The sequence below is a fragment of the Monomorium pharaonis genome, chromosome 3 (genome assembly GCF_013373865.1).
Source record: "Monomorium pharaonis isolate MP-MQ-018 chromosome 3, ASM1337386v2, whole genome shotgun sequence".
Lineage (NCBI taxonomy): Eukaryota > Metazoa > Arthropoda > Insecta > Hymenoptera > Formicidae > Monomorium > Monomorium pharaonis.
In genome coordinates this window covers 690,050-706,406 of record NC_050469.1, presented here as the reverse complement: position 1 = coordinate 706,406, position 16,357 = coordinate 690,050, and the positions used below count along the sequence as shown (strand labels likewise).

General features: G+C 28.9%; 2 protein-coding genes across 4 annotated transcripts; one reads left to right on the top strand and one right to left on the bottom strand.

Moving 5' to 3' along the window:
• Nucleotide 1: 1 nt before the first annotated feature.
• LOC105838991 lies at nucleotides 2-1,176 on the bottom strand. Its single transcript, XM_012684968.3, has 3 exons — nucleotides 846-1,176; nucleotides 317-430; nucleotides 2-228 (listed from the first exon to the last, which is right to left on the bottom strand). Exons 1-3 carry the CDS (start codon nucleotides 906-908, stop codon nucleotides 97-99), a joined length of 309 nt encoding a protein of 102 aa, XP_012540422.1. The 5' UTR covers nucleotides 909-1,176; the 3' UTR covers nucleotides 2-96.
• Nucleotides 1,177-2,066: 890 nt separating this feature from the next.
• On the top strand, nucleotides 2,067-10,613 carry LOC105838992 (transcriptional adapter 2B). Of its 3 annotated transcripts, XM_012684969.3 has the most exons (10): nucleotides 2,067-2,355; nucleotides 2,447-2,544; nucleotides 4,394-4,453; nucleotides 4,547-4,688; nucleotides 5,200-5,417; nucleotides 6,205-6,434; nucleotides 6,540-6,771; nucleotides 8,458-8,507; nucleotides 8,821-9,154; nucleotides 9,227-10,613. In XM_012684969.3, the coding sequence occupies exons 1-10, from the start codon at nucleotides 2,349-2,351 to the stop codon at nucleotides 9,329-9,331; spliced, it is 1,476 nt and encodes a 491-aa protein (XP_012540423.1). In that variant the 5' UTR covers nucleotides 2,067-2,348; the 3' UTR covers nucleotides 9,332-10,613. The 3 variants fall into 3 exon arrangements, with proteins under 3 accessions (XP_012540423.1, XP_036139816.1, XP_036139817.1); XM_036283923.1 differs by lacking the exons at nucleotides 2,067-2,355; nucleotides 2,447-2,544 and adding an exon at nucleotides 2,561-3,639; XM_036283924.1 differs by lacking the exons at nucleotides 2,067-2,355; nucleotides 2,447-2,544; nucleotides 9,227-10,613 and adding an exon at nucleotides 2,562-3,639 and having other exon boundaries at nucleotides 8,418-8,507; nucleotides 8,821-9,088.
• The last annotated feature ends 5,744 nt before the right edge of the window (nucleotides 10,614-16,357 follow it).

The window sequence follows — 16,357 nt, the reverse complement described above, 5'->3', positions numbered from 1 at the left end:
ATTCTGGTTTATGCTTTTATTGCACCATTAATTTACAAGTTGGTTCCCATTTAAATGTTGACATGCACAATTAAAAGAAGGAACTATTGTGTAAAATTACATTCTTGCCCGCGCAGTAACTGTGTAGATTGATAATGAAGTATTGAAGAAGAGCAAGGCTACCGTAAAGTTAAATAGTATCTTGTCACGTACTCCAGCTTTTAAATAGACTGGAAGCCCATCATCGCACTAGTAAAACGAATAATGCATGCATAAACATGAAAATTTTCTAATGCAATTCTTTTAAACTATTATGAATTCTTCAAATTAAATATACCTGCATCTTTGCTTGTTGCAATTTAAAATTCTCGAACGCTTTATTACTCTCTAGAAGGGGTTGGTTTATGCCGAATAATCTTCGCAACAGTGGAGCATTGTTTATGCGTTGTATCTAAAGTAAATTAAAAATTTTTTAATGTTTCCTCAAAGTTCAGTATTATAATAGGTAAAAAATTTCTTTTTTTGCATTATGTAAAAATAAACTTGAACTCTTTAGAATTTTATGTATAAAAAATAGAATTTATTTTTATTAATAAAAATGATTTAAAAACTTTAACTTTCCAGCTTTATTTAACAAATATACATTTTGTTATTAATCTAATAATAGCAGCTGTTATAACAACTTGATTAAAACTAATAAGATTTGCTTAAAAAAAAAATATATGAAAATATATTAATAAATTTTTATACAGCATTGAGATTCACATTAATAATTAATTATAATATGATATATTAGATTATAATATTTATATTGGATTTATACTGAATAATATCAAAAATATTCGATTCCTAAATTATAATGTTACCTCTCGCATATTCTTTACAAACATTTTTGAAATGTTTGATTTAACGACAATTCCGTTGAACATTATGTTTTACTGATAAATAAAAAAAATTATTTATCTCATGTTTATCTTTTCATCGGTTGCTAAGGAATGATCGAGAAAATATAAATGTTAAAACAAAACCCTGCATTTAAAATAACGCTTCTAATAAAAAATATAAAGATGTTAGCACATATGTTATAGCTTTTTCATCGTTCTCTATGGGTGCGTTCCGTTTCACGCATAATACGCATGATGCATCGTTCATCCTTGTTGTTTGTCAAACGTTAAACAAGGATGAACAATGCATTATGCGCATCATGCGTTGAAACGGAACGCAGCCTATATTGATCTTTATTTCAATTTTAAGATGATGCCATCAACCAATCACAGAGCCGTATTAGCATCTTAAGACATTACTTGAGACGATCTTAAAATAAGATTCGACTATATGCTCTAGTTTACACCGAGCACTTGGTACGCGTATCAAGTAGTGAATTTAAGCTGATCAGCAAATGGCCTAGTTTACATCGTGCATTTGATACGCGTATCAAATAGTAAATAACTAGTGAATGTGTTTAATCATTGGCTGATCAGCTTAAATTCACTACTTGATACGCGTATCAAATGCACGATGTAAACTAGGCCAATGATTAAACACATTCACTAGTTATTTACTATTTGATACGCGTACCAAGTGCTCGGTGTAAACTAGAGCAATGTCTGCTGTAGGCTGTAAACAGTAAAGCAATACGAAGTGAAGACATTTTCTACGACTACTGCTACGGCCTACGACTCTCCATTGTAGATGGACCTTTAAAGGCCCTCACACATGAATTGACATAACTATAACGTAGTTTTGACGCGTCGGATTGGGCGACCATAACCGTAACCTGCCGTAACCGGCTAATTCAAGTACGTGATTGGTCGAAACCTTACTGTTACGGTTATGTCAATTCATGTGTGAGGGCCTTAAACTAGAGCTAAGACAGTACTTAAAATGATCTTAAATATAAGATCCGATTGTGAATACTGGCCTAACTTATTGCAGCAGTGCAGCGAAAAAGAACTGGCCAAAAAATAAAAAGAACAGACCATTGACCCGGAGTCGGGTCGTCGACAAATCGAAAACGTTATAGGTCTATGTGAACTACGTGATTAGTGGCGAGCAGCTGAGGAGAGACGCCCGGCGCATGCGTATTCGACGCGCGACGCAACAGTCGTAAACAAGATCCTTCTTTTTTTTTTAATCGGCGTTCCTCGCGGGACACGCACGCACGCCTGTACGAGGTGAACGGAGCGTCTCTCGCAAGAGGTGGATACGTCGCGATTCAGCGGCGTTCTCGCGCGAGGTCTACGCGAGCAGAAAGATGATAATCCCGACGACGACACTGCGTCTCGGCATCTCGTGATATCGTAAAATTCACAGCTCGATGGTATGCGGTGACGTCATCCAAATCTGCTCTGGAAGGATCCAGTGAAACAATGGCGGGTGCGTATTTCGTGCAGCGTTGAGCGGCCCTTTCGCGCCCTTTCGCTGTTATCGCCAGTCTCCATATGTAGTTATGTATGTTACATTTCAGATCTGTACGCCAAATATAACTGCACCTATTGCCAGGAAGACATCGCGGGGCTACGCGTCAAATGCATTGAATGCCCCGAATTCGACCTTTGCTTGCAGGTGGGTCAACCGTTCGGACTAGCCATTTTGGGTCACGTGGTACCTCATTTTTCCTCTTCCATTCTTCGACTTTTCCATTCTTTAGCTCTCTCACGTTCTCTGTCTATCTATCTCGTGTCGCGATTTTTTCCTCTTTCCATTTCTATCTATTCTATTTGTTATTTTTTTTTTAATTTTTGAATATTTCAGTCACTTTGCCTGTATTTTCCATGTTTTATTGCCTCCTCCTTCACCCTTTTCTCTTTTTTTATTATCTTTTTTTCTATTCGCGAACCGGATCAAGGATATCGCTGACAGCTGAAGTACATGGATTTATTGACGGATATTTTGAATTGAAACATCTAAAGCGTGGTCTACAATACATGGAGTAAGCGTAGAGTAAGGAGTAAGAGTAGGAGTAACAATTTGTCATATAATTTTCTGCAAGGTCTACAATGTCAGCAGGAGTAATGGAGTAGGAGTAAGAAGAAATATGAAATGAGATTGCTCATTTCATTTACTCCCGGTTTTTAATTGGTCAATTGTCACTTTTCTTACTTTATTACTTCTGCTGACATTGCAGACCTTGCATTCTACAATTTTATGAAACTAACGGCATCGTTTGCATCGTTCGCAGTTATTTCTGCACTCTATTTGGTCGAGCATAAGTATAAAAGATGGAATAGGAAATAAAATTAATTTATTTTGCTTATGCCCTTGTGCCTACTGTTATTTCTTACTTCACACTTTGTGTATTGTAGACTACACTTAAGTTTTTATATTGTAATTATAACAGATGACATAATGAGTTGAAATGTGATCAAATATTTTTTTCATAATAACCAGATATGCAATATTTTAATTCTGAATTTAAGATTCTAAAATTTAGAAGATTGAATCTTAATTATGGATTATTCTTTAAATTATACTGTTTCCTATTTTATTTGTGTTTGATAAGAAGTGGCACTTTAAAGATTTGAAAATCTATTTTTATATAAAATGTATGTGTGCGTGAGATATGTATTTGCATGTTTAAATTTAACCTCGGAAGACAAAACTGAATTTGATGAGCTTCAAAGACAAAAGTGGAATGTTATTACACTTCACATTTCTCAGGTACCTCAATTCTTTTTGCCAGCAGTAAATTACTAGTAATTAATAATAAATTAAGTTATTAAGTAATGCATTTTCTTTGTTTTTAACGAGGAAAATGATTTTACACACACACACACACACACACACACACACACACACACACACACACACACACACATGTATTTATTAGAGAAATGTTTAAAAAAATTATTTAAAGAAAAAGCACTTTCAAAAAAATGTGCAAAAATGACTTTTACAAAACTAATTTTTAAATAAAAATTTAAATTTTATTCTAAAGGATAATAATGTACTTTAAGGCTATGTATTTTAATGTTCTTTTGAAAAAAAATATTTGAAGAAATAAATTTTGTAAGTTTTCAAAGTGATGAATGAGAAATTAATGAAAAAAATTGTGAATTTATTTTAGTTGTAATTTAATGAACTTTTGCATTCACAAATAATAAACAAACTTATTAATGATGGATAAACAAATGATACAAAATTAAACTTTGAAAAAGAAAAAAAAGAATTTATACAACATTACACATCTGGTACAACAAAGACATTATATTCTCTAAATTAGAATGAAATAAGAATGAGATTGTACAAATAAATTTTTTTTCATTCAAAATTCTTAACATATGAGCACATTTCTTAATCTTACTCATTTTTATTTAAAAATTACAAAGAATACTGCATTTGTCTTTTAAGGCTAAAATTAAAAAACATACATATACAAAATCGTAAATATAAAAGGTGTTTATTTTGCTTTTAGTGTTTTTCTGCTGGTGCTGAAATTGGCCAACATAAAAATAATCATGCCTATCAATTTATGGTATGTATCTATTATATGAACAAAGACAATTTTGAAATTATATACTGCCAAAATGCTAGTAGCATTAATATACTTTTTTACACATTAACTTAGGATTCTGGTACAATCAGCATATTCAATGGCCGTGGCAATTGGACAGCTAGAGAACAGTTGAGACTTCTGGATGCAATTGAGCAATTTGGATTTGGAAACTGGGAGGACATCAGCAAACATATTGAAACACGTACACCAGAAGGTAATTTAACATTCAAATAGAAAAAAGTACATATTAAATTGTTTCACAATGAGAGAAACAATTGTGCTAATAAAGTAGCCATGGACATAATTAACAAAAAAGCTATTGGCATAGTTTATAAATATATTGCGAGAAATTCACAAAATCTAAAGTAAATTTTTTTAATAGATAGAAGAGAGCCAATCATTATCTTCTATCCTTTATCTTTATTTTTTTCATTATAATATTTTATAGTATTACTTGAACTTATTTACTTTTTAATTACTTTTATCATAATAATTTGTTACTGTTTAAAAGTTTTTATTTTCTAAAAAAATAATGCAGTTGATCATGATTACTTTGGAATTAAATACATATTCTGAGTTTTTATCACAAAGGCATATTTTCTAGTTAAACATTCTAATTATATGAGATAGCAGGAATTGAATCTGGATTTTTTACTTGGAATTAATTGTTCTAGCATTGAGCTATTTAGTACTCCATCAATATAGAATTTTATTGACATTTACAGAAGCAAAAGAAGAATACATAGCTAGGTATCTCAATGGCAATATTGGAAAGCATACATGGCCACCCACGGATAGTTATGTACCAAATCTTACGGATCAGACCAAATCTGATCATGGACCCCTATCACCTGACCTCACATCTAAATTGCCGCCATTGGACATCACCCCAGAAGAAGCCGCGCAACTGGGTTATATGCCGCAACGAGATGATTTTGAAAGAGTAAGTCTGACTTTTTTGAAATTTGATTTTTCTTAAATGACAGCCAATTATAAGTTGAATCCTATAAGTATGGAGTATGAGCAAATAGTGGTCATGGACCGAAACCTAATTCAATCTCCTGCAACAGATTTAAGAAGATTAATTTTGTGTCCCAAGATAGCATAAAGGTTTAAAAGAGATTGAAAATCTCTATATATGGGATGTATATTTGAACTCACGATCTGTCATTTACGAGTCTGTCGCTCTCACACGGAGCTATCTGACTTTTTACAGATTGAATCCTAATTGTGGGTCAAATCTTCAAAATTAAATTTTTTTAATGGTATGCATAATAATGATATATTAATAGATCTGTTGACATTTTTGTTGACAAAGTAATTCCTTGTAGTTATTGATCTGTTCTTTTTAGCTGAATTTTTTATGCTATCTTTTTACTTTTTTACTCTAATATATAATTACAGACGTAATACTTTTAATAAATTATATTTAGTATACTAAAAAGGTATACAATAACATGCATTAAAAACATATATTAATGTACATTAACGTATATTTAATCGCGTCGATTTATAATTGGAATTCATACATAAACATTTTCAAATATTTTTATTTAACTTATAATAAATTTACTCTGAATTGTAATATTTATAACACAATATTTATTGCCTATATATTACCATTAACTTTCTTAAATGTTTGATTATAAATTTGCACTAATTAATAAAAATTATTTTAACGATAATTGGGATTGTCACTTTATAATAATTAATTAATGATTTTTTTCCAGGATTACAATCATGAAGCCGAATCTCTCGTTTCTTCATTGTTCCTGAACCCTGCCGAAGATGACGATCTTGATATCGCACTTAAACTAGCCCAAGTTGATATGTACACTAGTAATCTCAGAGAACGAGCCAGACGAAAACGCGTCGTAAGAGATTACCAGCTTGTATCAGCTTTCTTCGCTTCAACCAGGAAAGATAAAGGAATAAAGAAAAAATGGACGAAAGAAGAAAAGTATGATTCATATTAATGTACTTTTTTTCTTATATTCTTGTGAAATATTTTGATAGAGATTTTTTATTCGCTCAACATATTAAGCATTTTGTTTATTTAATGCAGAGACTTTAGGGACAGAATGCGTGTATTTGCACAGTTTTACACAGCACAAGAGCACGAACAGTTCCTAACAAATTTGGAGAGGGAAAGAGAATTGCGTTTGCGGCTCTCAGAGCTTTATCGATATCGCGAGAATGGTATTACGAGACATGAAGAATGCGCTCATTTCGAACAAGTCCTCGCGCAAACTCAAAGACAAAACGATACAGTGGATCATTGGACTGAAAAAAAATCTGTAAGTATACATTTTTATTTTTATGTCTTGTTATAACATTGTATGGATGTAGAATGGGAGTTGTTTTTATATATTTTATGATACTTTTTTATATATGTGCATTCGTAAAAGCTAGTCATATGTTTATTATATGAAAAGTATGATAAGTCATAATCTTTCATTAAATACTAACGCATGCTAAAGCTTAATACATATTAATGTATGATGTCATTATGAAACACAAAATTATTCCAAATTTCATCTAAAAAATGATATTAAGCAACAATGTTATCGTGCTTTTTATTAATTGTTGTACTGTGTTTATATTTTTCTGTGTTATAGATATTTAACGATTTTTTAATTGTGCCATTGTATTAATTTAAACTTAGATTTAATCTTTACTTTGAATTAGTTTTATATACGTATATATAAAAAAAAATATATATATATATATACACTGGCGCAAAAAAACGAAACAAAATTTTTGACCGATTTTTATGCAATCTTCAAAGTGATGCAACTTTGCGAAAAATCATCCAAATTACATGTACTTTTTTTTAAATTAAAGGGCAAAGACTACTTTGAGAATCCTACGCAAAAGTTTGATTTGTTAAGTGCGAACCTTTTGTATCGCATGAAAACCAAACATGTATTTTTTAATTGAAAAAAGTAAAAGTTTGTTATCATTTTGCACAAGTTTCTCGTTAAAATCTTGCTAATATTAATTCAGATTCTTAAAGTTTATTCTTTTCTAAGCAATTTAAAAAAAAACATGTCGATACAATGATTGTATCGTTATACGTCGGCGGTATGATTGAGTTAAACATGAATAAAATTAATGTGCAATATCATATTGATACTCAAAATTCATGATATTAAAAAAATACCGTATTTATTCGCTAAAATACCTTAAAATGCAGTGCAAATTTCAAACTCGCGTGCAATCAACAAAAAATATCGTATCGACATGTTTTTTTTTAAATTGCTTAGAAAAGAATGAACTTTAAGAATCTGAATTAACATTAGCAAGATTTTAACGAGAAACTTGTGCAAAATGATAACAAACTTTTACTTTTTTCAATTAAAAAACACATGTTTGGTTTTCATGCGATACAAAAGGTTCGCACTTAACAAATCAAACTTTCGCGTAGGGATTCTCAAAGTAGAGTCTTTGCCCTTTAATTAAAAAAAAAAGTACATGTAATTTGGATGATTTTTCGCAAAGTTGCATCACTTTGAAGATTGCATAAAAATCGGTCAAAAATTTTGTTCTGTTTTTTTTTTGCGCCAGGTGTGTGTGTGTGTGTATATATATATATAACGTGTGCGTATGCGTGTGGGTGAATATACATATATACATGCGTAACGAGATGTCAATTTTATTATTTTTATTATCTTTTTTTTATATATAAATTTGATATGCATATATTCTATGTTGATCTCATAATGTTGTAAATCTTGTAAAACTGTCAAATACGCGTGAAGAAAGAGAAAATAGTTGAAAATAATTATAATTATTTCTATATTTAGGTTCTATTCTCATCGTACATTTATATGTAAACAAATGTATATGACAAAAATTTAAAAAAGTTCATTTTTAACTATATGTATACACTAGCTTTTGCTTCTTTTTAACTAATTCTACTGTTTGTGGTGCGTGTTGCCAGGCATTTGTGAACAGATTGTATCAGTTTGCATTTCACTTAGGGCAGCAGTGGGCCGTCCACACCAATACACCGCAGCACCTCAAAAAGAAGGTAAGAGGTCATATTTGTAAGATTATATTATATTTTGTATTGGGGATTTATAAATATCATTAGTGTTTTATATATCATCAAGCATACTTTTTATTTTATGTTTATATATTTCACAAAAATTTTGTGTAAATTCTGCTTTGTTGTTTTTGTTAAGCATTTTTATGTAAAGCTTCTTTTCCAATCGCATAAGTTAGCAGCAGATAATAATATATTATTATCTTAGACAACTGTTAAATTTGTGAAATTTTAGAATTAAATATTGTTATAACTAAAGAAATTGTGCGCAATTTCTTTTTTTTTTTTTTAAATATAGAGAAGAAGAAAAAAGTTACTCTTCCATCGACCGAAAATACACTGCAAAGCAAGACTTAACCAACTCCACAGTCAGTCAAATCAATCACAGTCGGACGACGACTCCAGCCAATCAGTGGGCGGAGTTGGATAGCAATCCAAACACTTCCAATCAATCAACTTCCAGTCCCAGCTCACAAGAAAAAAATTACAGCAGTGGTACTATTTCTGTTCAAGACCGAGATTTAGAATTGGAAGCTGCGTCTCATCTTTTAACGAAACAAGAAAAATCTTTATGTATTCAACTTGATCTAAAACCGACTCAGTATTTGACACAAAAGGCATTGTTATTACAAGTAAGTGAACATCGTGATTATAATTTTTTTTTTTATTATAAGATAATTTACTAATACCATTTTCAATTATAGGAATATTTAAACGGTAATAGGAGATCAAGTATTGTACCTCAATCAGAACCAGAGAGCAAAATTCTTCATTATCTAGTAACTAATGGTTGGATTACAGCCAATTGATCAAACATGTAAAAACTATTTTGCCACTCTAAGTCATCTCTAATTTCATAAGCTAAGTTTTACGTATAATTAATTTTTAAGTCTGATTCTGTTAAATGTAAGATAGATTGGAAGAGGAAACGGAAAAAAATGCATGTATATCGTAGTAGTTACATTGGTAATCCTTCTTTTACATAGGAATGTTGCTATGATATAACGCGATCTTTTGTTCGACGTAGGCTCAGATAGATTCACAATTAGGCACAATTTGTGTTTAGCGTCTGTGATATATCTGACAATGCATTCAGGAATATAAAGGATACCTGATAGTTGTTGACATGATTCTCATGTCCAGGTAGAGTAGACTAAATTAGAATGAAAAGTTCTGCATCAATTTACGATTTTTGCAATTTTACCATCCCAAGCTTTCTTTTTTCTTATGTAAAAGATAAAGACTAGAACTAGGAGAACAAATCAGGTTTGATTAAGTCAAAATTGTGTCGAAAAAGTGACATATTATCAGTTATAAACTTGCCCACTTGCAGTACTGACTACTTTTACGTATCGAAAGTTTTTGAATGCAAATTTATATTGCAAATTTTTTAAGTTTTGTATTTTATATACTCATCTCAGCTTTCTCACACTATACAGTTGCTTATGTATGGCCAACTGCAATTGGACTTGATTGAGCAGGATTTTTAAAAAATAATACTTCTTAAAACAATTTTATGTGTTAATAAGAAACATATAAGATTGTTTTTAAATTTAATTTTCAGATATATTTTAACCTAAATGTGATTATTTGTTTTATCGTTTATTCTTGTGTGTGTGTGTGTGTGTGTGTGTGTGTGTGTGTGTGTGTGGATGTGTGTGTGTGTGTGTATCATTCTTATTTGCTGTCTCACGCACACGCATTCGCACGTACATATACGTAAACACATTTTAAAATACATTTTCTTTTTCAAAAAAGTCCACATAAAATATTATGTTCATGTACATGTTGTCATTTTGGTTTTTAGCATTTTAATTCACACGTGGTTGATTGGTAGAAATTGTTTGAATTATTTACAGAAGAATCTTATCTTATCCTGTATACTATTTTTTTTCTAGTATTGTGTTCTGTTGTTTTTTGTAGGTGTTATCTTTTTTAAAAATAGATATCTTTCTTTGAATAGTAAAAAATCTATGTTTCGAATTAATGTTTCGAATAAGAATATATTTTGGTTCTTGTAAATTATTATCAGCATACAGTTTTTGGAAAAAAAACAAATTTATAGCGATACATAGCCTACTTAAACAAAAATGTCTTGCATTTTTTCAAAGATATTTTAGCAATCTCAAAGATATGCGAGATAAAAAAAAATTTAAAAATATTTTGAGATATTATTTCAAATGTCTATAGAGATGTCTTGAAAATATCTTTAAAAAATCTGAAAGATATCTTAAAAATATCTTATGACATATATCTTAAAAATATTTTATGAGATATTTTCTAAAAATATCTTCAGTATCTCTTTAATAAAATATCTTTTAGATATCTACAAAATCTCAATGTCTTTTGGGAACATTATTGGAACATCGTAATAGAACGTGGTTCAGGACTCTGAGTGACGTATGTACGAAATTATTTTCACTCTCAAATCGTAAAATTCAGAGCTGTAGCGGTATTGTTTTATTCACACACATTTTACTTATATTTGTGTTAATTTTTTAAATAAAAGTTTTTATGATTATATAAGTATTAATTATACATATAAGAATTATTTTTGTTATATAAAATATATAACTTTTAAAGAATTTTGTTAAAGCATCAATTTCTCAAACAAATTAAACTTATAGAAGTGAACAAAGAAAGAAATACATATTGTCTACATTAAATACATTATAGTAAACTTTTAAGAATACATATTATATATTTTAAACGTTTTCAAGGTATTATTACGATTTTTTGAATTTTTTTTTGCGTATCTTTGAAAATAAAATTTTTTTGTATATCAAGAATTTTTTCTAGTTTCTCTGAAACAGTCATTATAACATTATAAGAATTTGTCCAACATGGACGAATAAAGCAGAATATGCAGTTACATTGCTATCTCCATTCATCGAGTACTTACATATGAAAAGGCTTTTTTTCACTATTTTGAAATACACCCTTACGAAGTTCCAATGTAATTAGATAAATATAAAATAGTTATTTATAATTTATCTAAAAAAATATATTTGTTGGTATTTTCTGAAGAAGTGAAACGAAGTGAATGAATATTGAGATGTTGGCATATTAACAGTTGGCAGCTGTGGATAATTTCTATGTTCTATAATCCTTGCCAGCATAGTTTTGCATCTTTTTTATACTAATAATTTAATTAATTTAGAGTAACGTCCGATTGCCCATGTCATCTATAATGGAAAAACTCTAAGCATTGATCGCTGTGAATAGTCAATTGCAGCGTGATCAAACGGAATGCTCTCACTAACTTAATACCTAAATCAAGCTTTGTTATCATTTTGATATCTTTTTGTCTTTTATTTTTTCTTTATATTACTCTTACAAAGATTTTAAATAAAATATTTGTTAATTTGAAAAAGAACATATGAGATAAGTTACGTAAAGACCGTTCTACATAGCATAACCCTTAAAATTGTAGCTGTAGAGATGTCGATGTAGAGTTATAGGAGTAGCAAATAGTGAAGTAATAGTGAATGCTGTATAAATGAAAATATAACTGAGTAAAAATACGTCATAATGTATGATTACAGCCACCGATCAGAAAGTTTTATACTTTCTTTGTATTTTATAATATTATTTATTATAATACATATAACCAAAAACACAATGAATTTATTAAAAATTGAGAGTGTCACGCGCATATATTATGAAAAGAATGATTGCGAAAAGAATGGACACATGAATAATAGCACTATGATTGGTTCACTCTTACAACGTCATAATTTTGAAAGATGAAGTTTAACCATTTTTCACAACACATTACATTTACAACTAATAATACTGGTTTATTAGTTAATGTTAACTGCACCTTATAATACTTCACAATCACTTATGACTACGTTTACGCTATTGTAGAAGGTCTTAAGGAAAGAAAAGCTAGGGATGGCAAAATCAAATATCTCGAAATTTATGGTAAAAAAGATACATCATATATCGTGTATATTAAAACAATTTTTATTAATTACAATTCTGTTTTATCTCCTAAGAAAAGAGAAAAAAAAATTTACATATGACTTATTAAAATGAGCTTAAGTTAACAAGTTCTAGAATAACACCAAACAAGAAAATATTAAAAAGTGTTTTTTCTACTCATATATGTAAACTCATTTTTACAATTTTGGAGAGAAAAAAATAATGTTACTTAGAACCGCAATTTTGTTTCATACAACTTAAAAAAAATTTTTCTTAAAAAAATTATTTGAACATTCGACAATGATAAAATCTCAGCAAGTATTCAAATACTTTTTGTTTCTTTTTTCAGATTGGCTTTTCCTGTAAGCTGATTATAAGAATTCAGAATAAAAAAATTAATTTTATCCATTTTCGATTAAATGCTGTTTAAAAGAATCTCTTAACACTGCCTACGTAGAACCATTGAATGTATTGCTCAATTAATTCTTCCATTGTGTTATTTCCGTGTGTAGATAATGCCTATCTTTTTTTTCTGTTTCAATGTTATCATATTCGGCAATAAGGAAATTATTCTGACTTTTTTGGGTCATAAAAATTATTATAATTTATAAAGCAGTATATGTGTCGGTAATTATGAAAGTGTCTAAGAGGCTAAGTCAAAAATAAAAAAAATTTCATATTTAAAATGGAGATTAAAATGCAACACAAAAGATGAGATAAATATAGGTTTTTGACTTAAAGTACTTTCACAATTATCGGCATATTGTGATATGTCGAAACTTTTTAGGTTAATATAATTTATTGCATGAAATTATTGAAAATTATCTACTTTATTTTAAATCTTGTTATTTATATTAACTAGATATACATTCTACTATTAAACTATTGATATACATACATAAGTGAAAGTTAATAATGTAACATACGTAAAGAAATTGTCTTTATTTTACAAGAAATTAGAGTGATGAACTTTGATAAATTGATTAGACAATCCGTGTGATTAATATACATAACACATTATGCGCACTGTACAAATTTGCGACTTATCATTATATAATTATGTACGTGACGCTATATAACCTATTAGATATTTTTAAAAAATTCTTTTTTATTTGAATTATAAAATGTTCCTTATTGACGAAGAATGGTACAAATATGTATAACTAATGCAAGATTTATAATATTAAATAATTTGTCTGTTATTTGTAAAATATTTGTATATACAACATATACATCCTTTTCTTAATGATAAAATGTTTTAAAGAAAAAAAATTACAATTTTGTAATGTAAAATTACATATGACACATATAAAATGACATTTATTATTATTTTGTCGATAAAATTTTAAACCATTTTTTTGATAACGGGAAAAATATGTAAAAAGATGCTTTGAGATATAATTGCTAATTACTTTAGAAGTCACAATCCAAAAATGACTTTTAAATTGCTAGGCAAATGTTAAATTTTGTGATATCATGAAGGCTGCCCTTGCTAAGAAAGTTCATTGAAACGTTTCTTTCAAAGCGGTATACACCAAATGTATAGAAACCATTGAGGAAAATCATAATTATTTTTGCCATACTTTGATATATTCATGTTCTCTTTCATTCGAGACAATGTAAGAATAATTTATTGATCAATATTAATAACATGAATAAAAATTTAAAAATTTTGACGAATTTTGTTGAATATTTTTAATTGCGATGTTAAAGAGATCCGATTGATAGATAATTTCTTTCAACAATTGCGATTCTTACTTTACGAAATACAAGAAACAAACAGTACGAACATATTTTTTGGAATATATAATGATTTTATGTTACTTATCTTAAAATACAATAAATAGAAATTTTGTTAAATATTATTTAAATCACTTGTCCCCAAAACTTTCACGCTTATTAAAATTACATGTGTAAAGCTTAAGGCACACGATGCTTTTTTTACCTGCTGGATTGCTTGCTTGCGTCTGTGCTACATGTCCTAATTGGTTTTTACAATTATGACAGCTAATCAGGACGCATAGGCAAGCAAGCAATCCAGCAGGTAAAAAAGCATTGTGTATTCTAGGCTTAAGTCCAAATATATAAAAAGAAGTGTACATATGGGTCCTAATTATGTAATAGATATAATAGATATAAAAGTGAGCCTATCTGTTTGTACATAATAATATGAGTAAAGACCTACTCAGGTTTAATTAGATAAACAAATTCTCTATCAAGACTTTTTTTTTGTGTGCGTGTGTGCGTGCGTATGTGTATTTGCGAAGAGAAACATTTGTATGACAGGGTGACGCTAATACAAACGACTCGCTTATATTTTGTATAGATATTAAACAAATACCTCTTCCGTTCATTCTACTACATTTGATGGTGCATAGTTAATTATATTATTGAGATGACTTCCTCTTGTAAGCGTGTGAGTGTGAACAAACGAGATCAATGATTAAAAACATTTCGTTTTCGCGACATGTGTATGAAGTTGATATTTTAGCAATAGTGTATCAACATCGAAAAACAAGAAAAACATGGCTGTGTTAAAAAAATGTCACAATTGAATAAATCTTTAATAAGATTGGTTTTTGCTTTCAGTTTTTCACTGGATTAGTTGAAGAAAAAAGTATAGAAACCAATCGTAATAAAGAATCACTGGTTTAATTTCCATCAAACGCATTAATCTAGTTTTAATTAGAAGCAAAATTAATGCAATTATGACAAATTTCTACCGATTTCAATCTTGTTTCACTCCAAATTAGATTGACAAATTAGATTGTTTTATGGAAACTAGACCTTTAAACTGCTTTTTCCGCTGAACGCAGCCATTCCTTATTAAACACCTGTATTCGGATAAAGAATAACAAGATACGACTTTAATTACAATAAATTGTATGATATTCAACACACGTGTTGTACCGTACGCACTATTTTCTCAATTAAACAACAAGAAATTAGCTACTTACAACTTACTTATTATGATATAATTCGATATAAATGTTCGAATGTATTATGAGAAATAAATTTGCGATATTTTCATTTAAGAAAAACTTATGTGTAATGATTTTTTATGACGTTATATCATTTTGTTTTTTTGCTGATGTCTTCCAGAAACAAATAGAAAAAAATAATTAACATTGATTAAATTTTATTTGCTTCCAAATGTGGGAATCATCGAGTAGTCATAGTCAATAAAGTTGTTAGATTAAAGACGTGCAATATTTTTTGCGATGATTTTTTTCTAATTATCCGATATCTTTTATTTATATTTTTCTTGCATGATTCTACAATTCTTCGAAATTACATTAATTACGATTTTAATACCTATTTTAATTCAGATACAATTATGTGCACGCGCGCGCGCGCGCGCGTGTGTGTGTGTGTGTGTGTGTATTAATCGAGATATTTTTGTTAATAACGTGGCGATAAAAAGTTTTGAAAAATTACCTTAAAATTAAAAGAAAAAAAAATTAAAAATGAAACAGATACTTTCTAAAAGTAATCACTCGCCTGAAATGTTTACAAAAATTACAATTTTTAAGTAAAATTATTATTCTTTGAAATCTGAAATAAAATCAAAAGTGAATTGTTTTTTAAATCAAATTTTGAAAAATAGCGAAAAATTGTTATCAACTTTATAATTCAGTTAAGTTTTTTTGTTAACGCGTGTAGCAGTAATAATTTATATTGATTTATAATATTAAATTGAAATCATGTGTTACTCCTTGATGGAATTGTTTTATAAATAAAATATGAATATGAAATAGTTTGCCAATCATGTCTTAAATAATTTTTATATGAATACGAAGACTAAAGTCTAAAAATTGATACACAGATCATATAATAAATATAAAATTTGTAAAAAGAGAAATTTATTATCTCATTTTGTAACATGTTATTCGCAGAAAATTGATTTC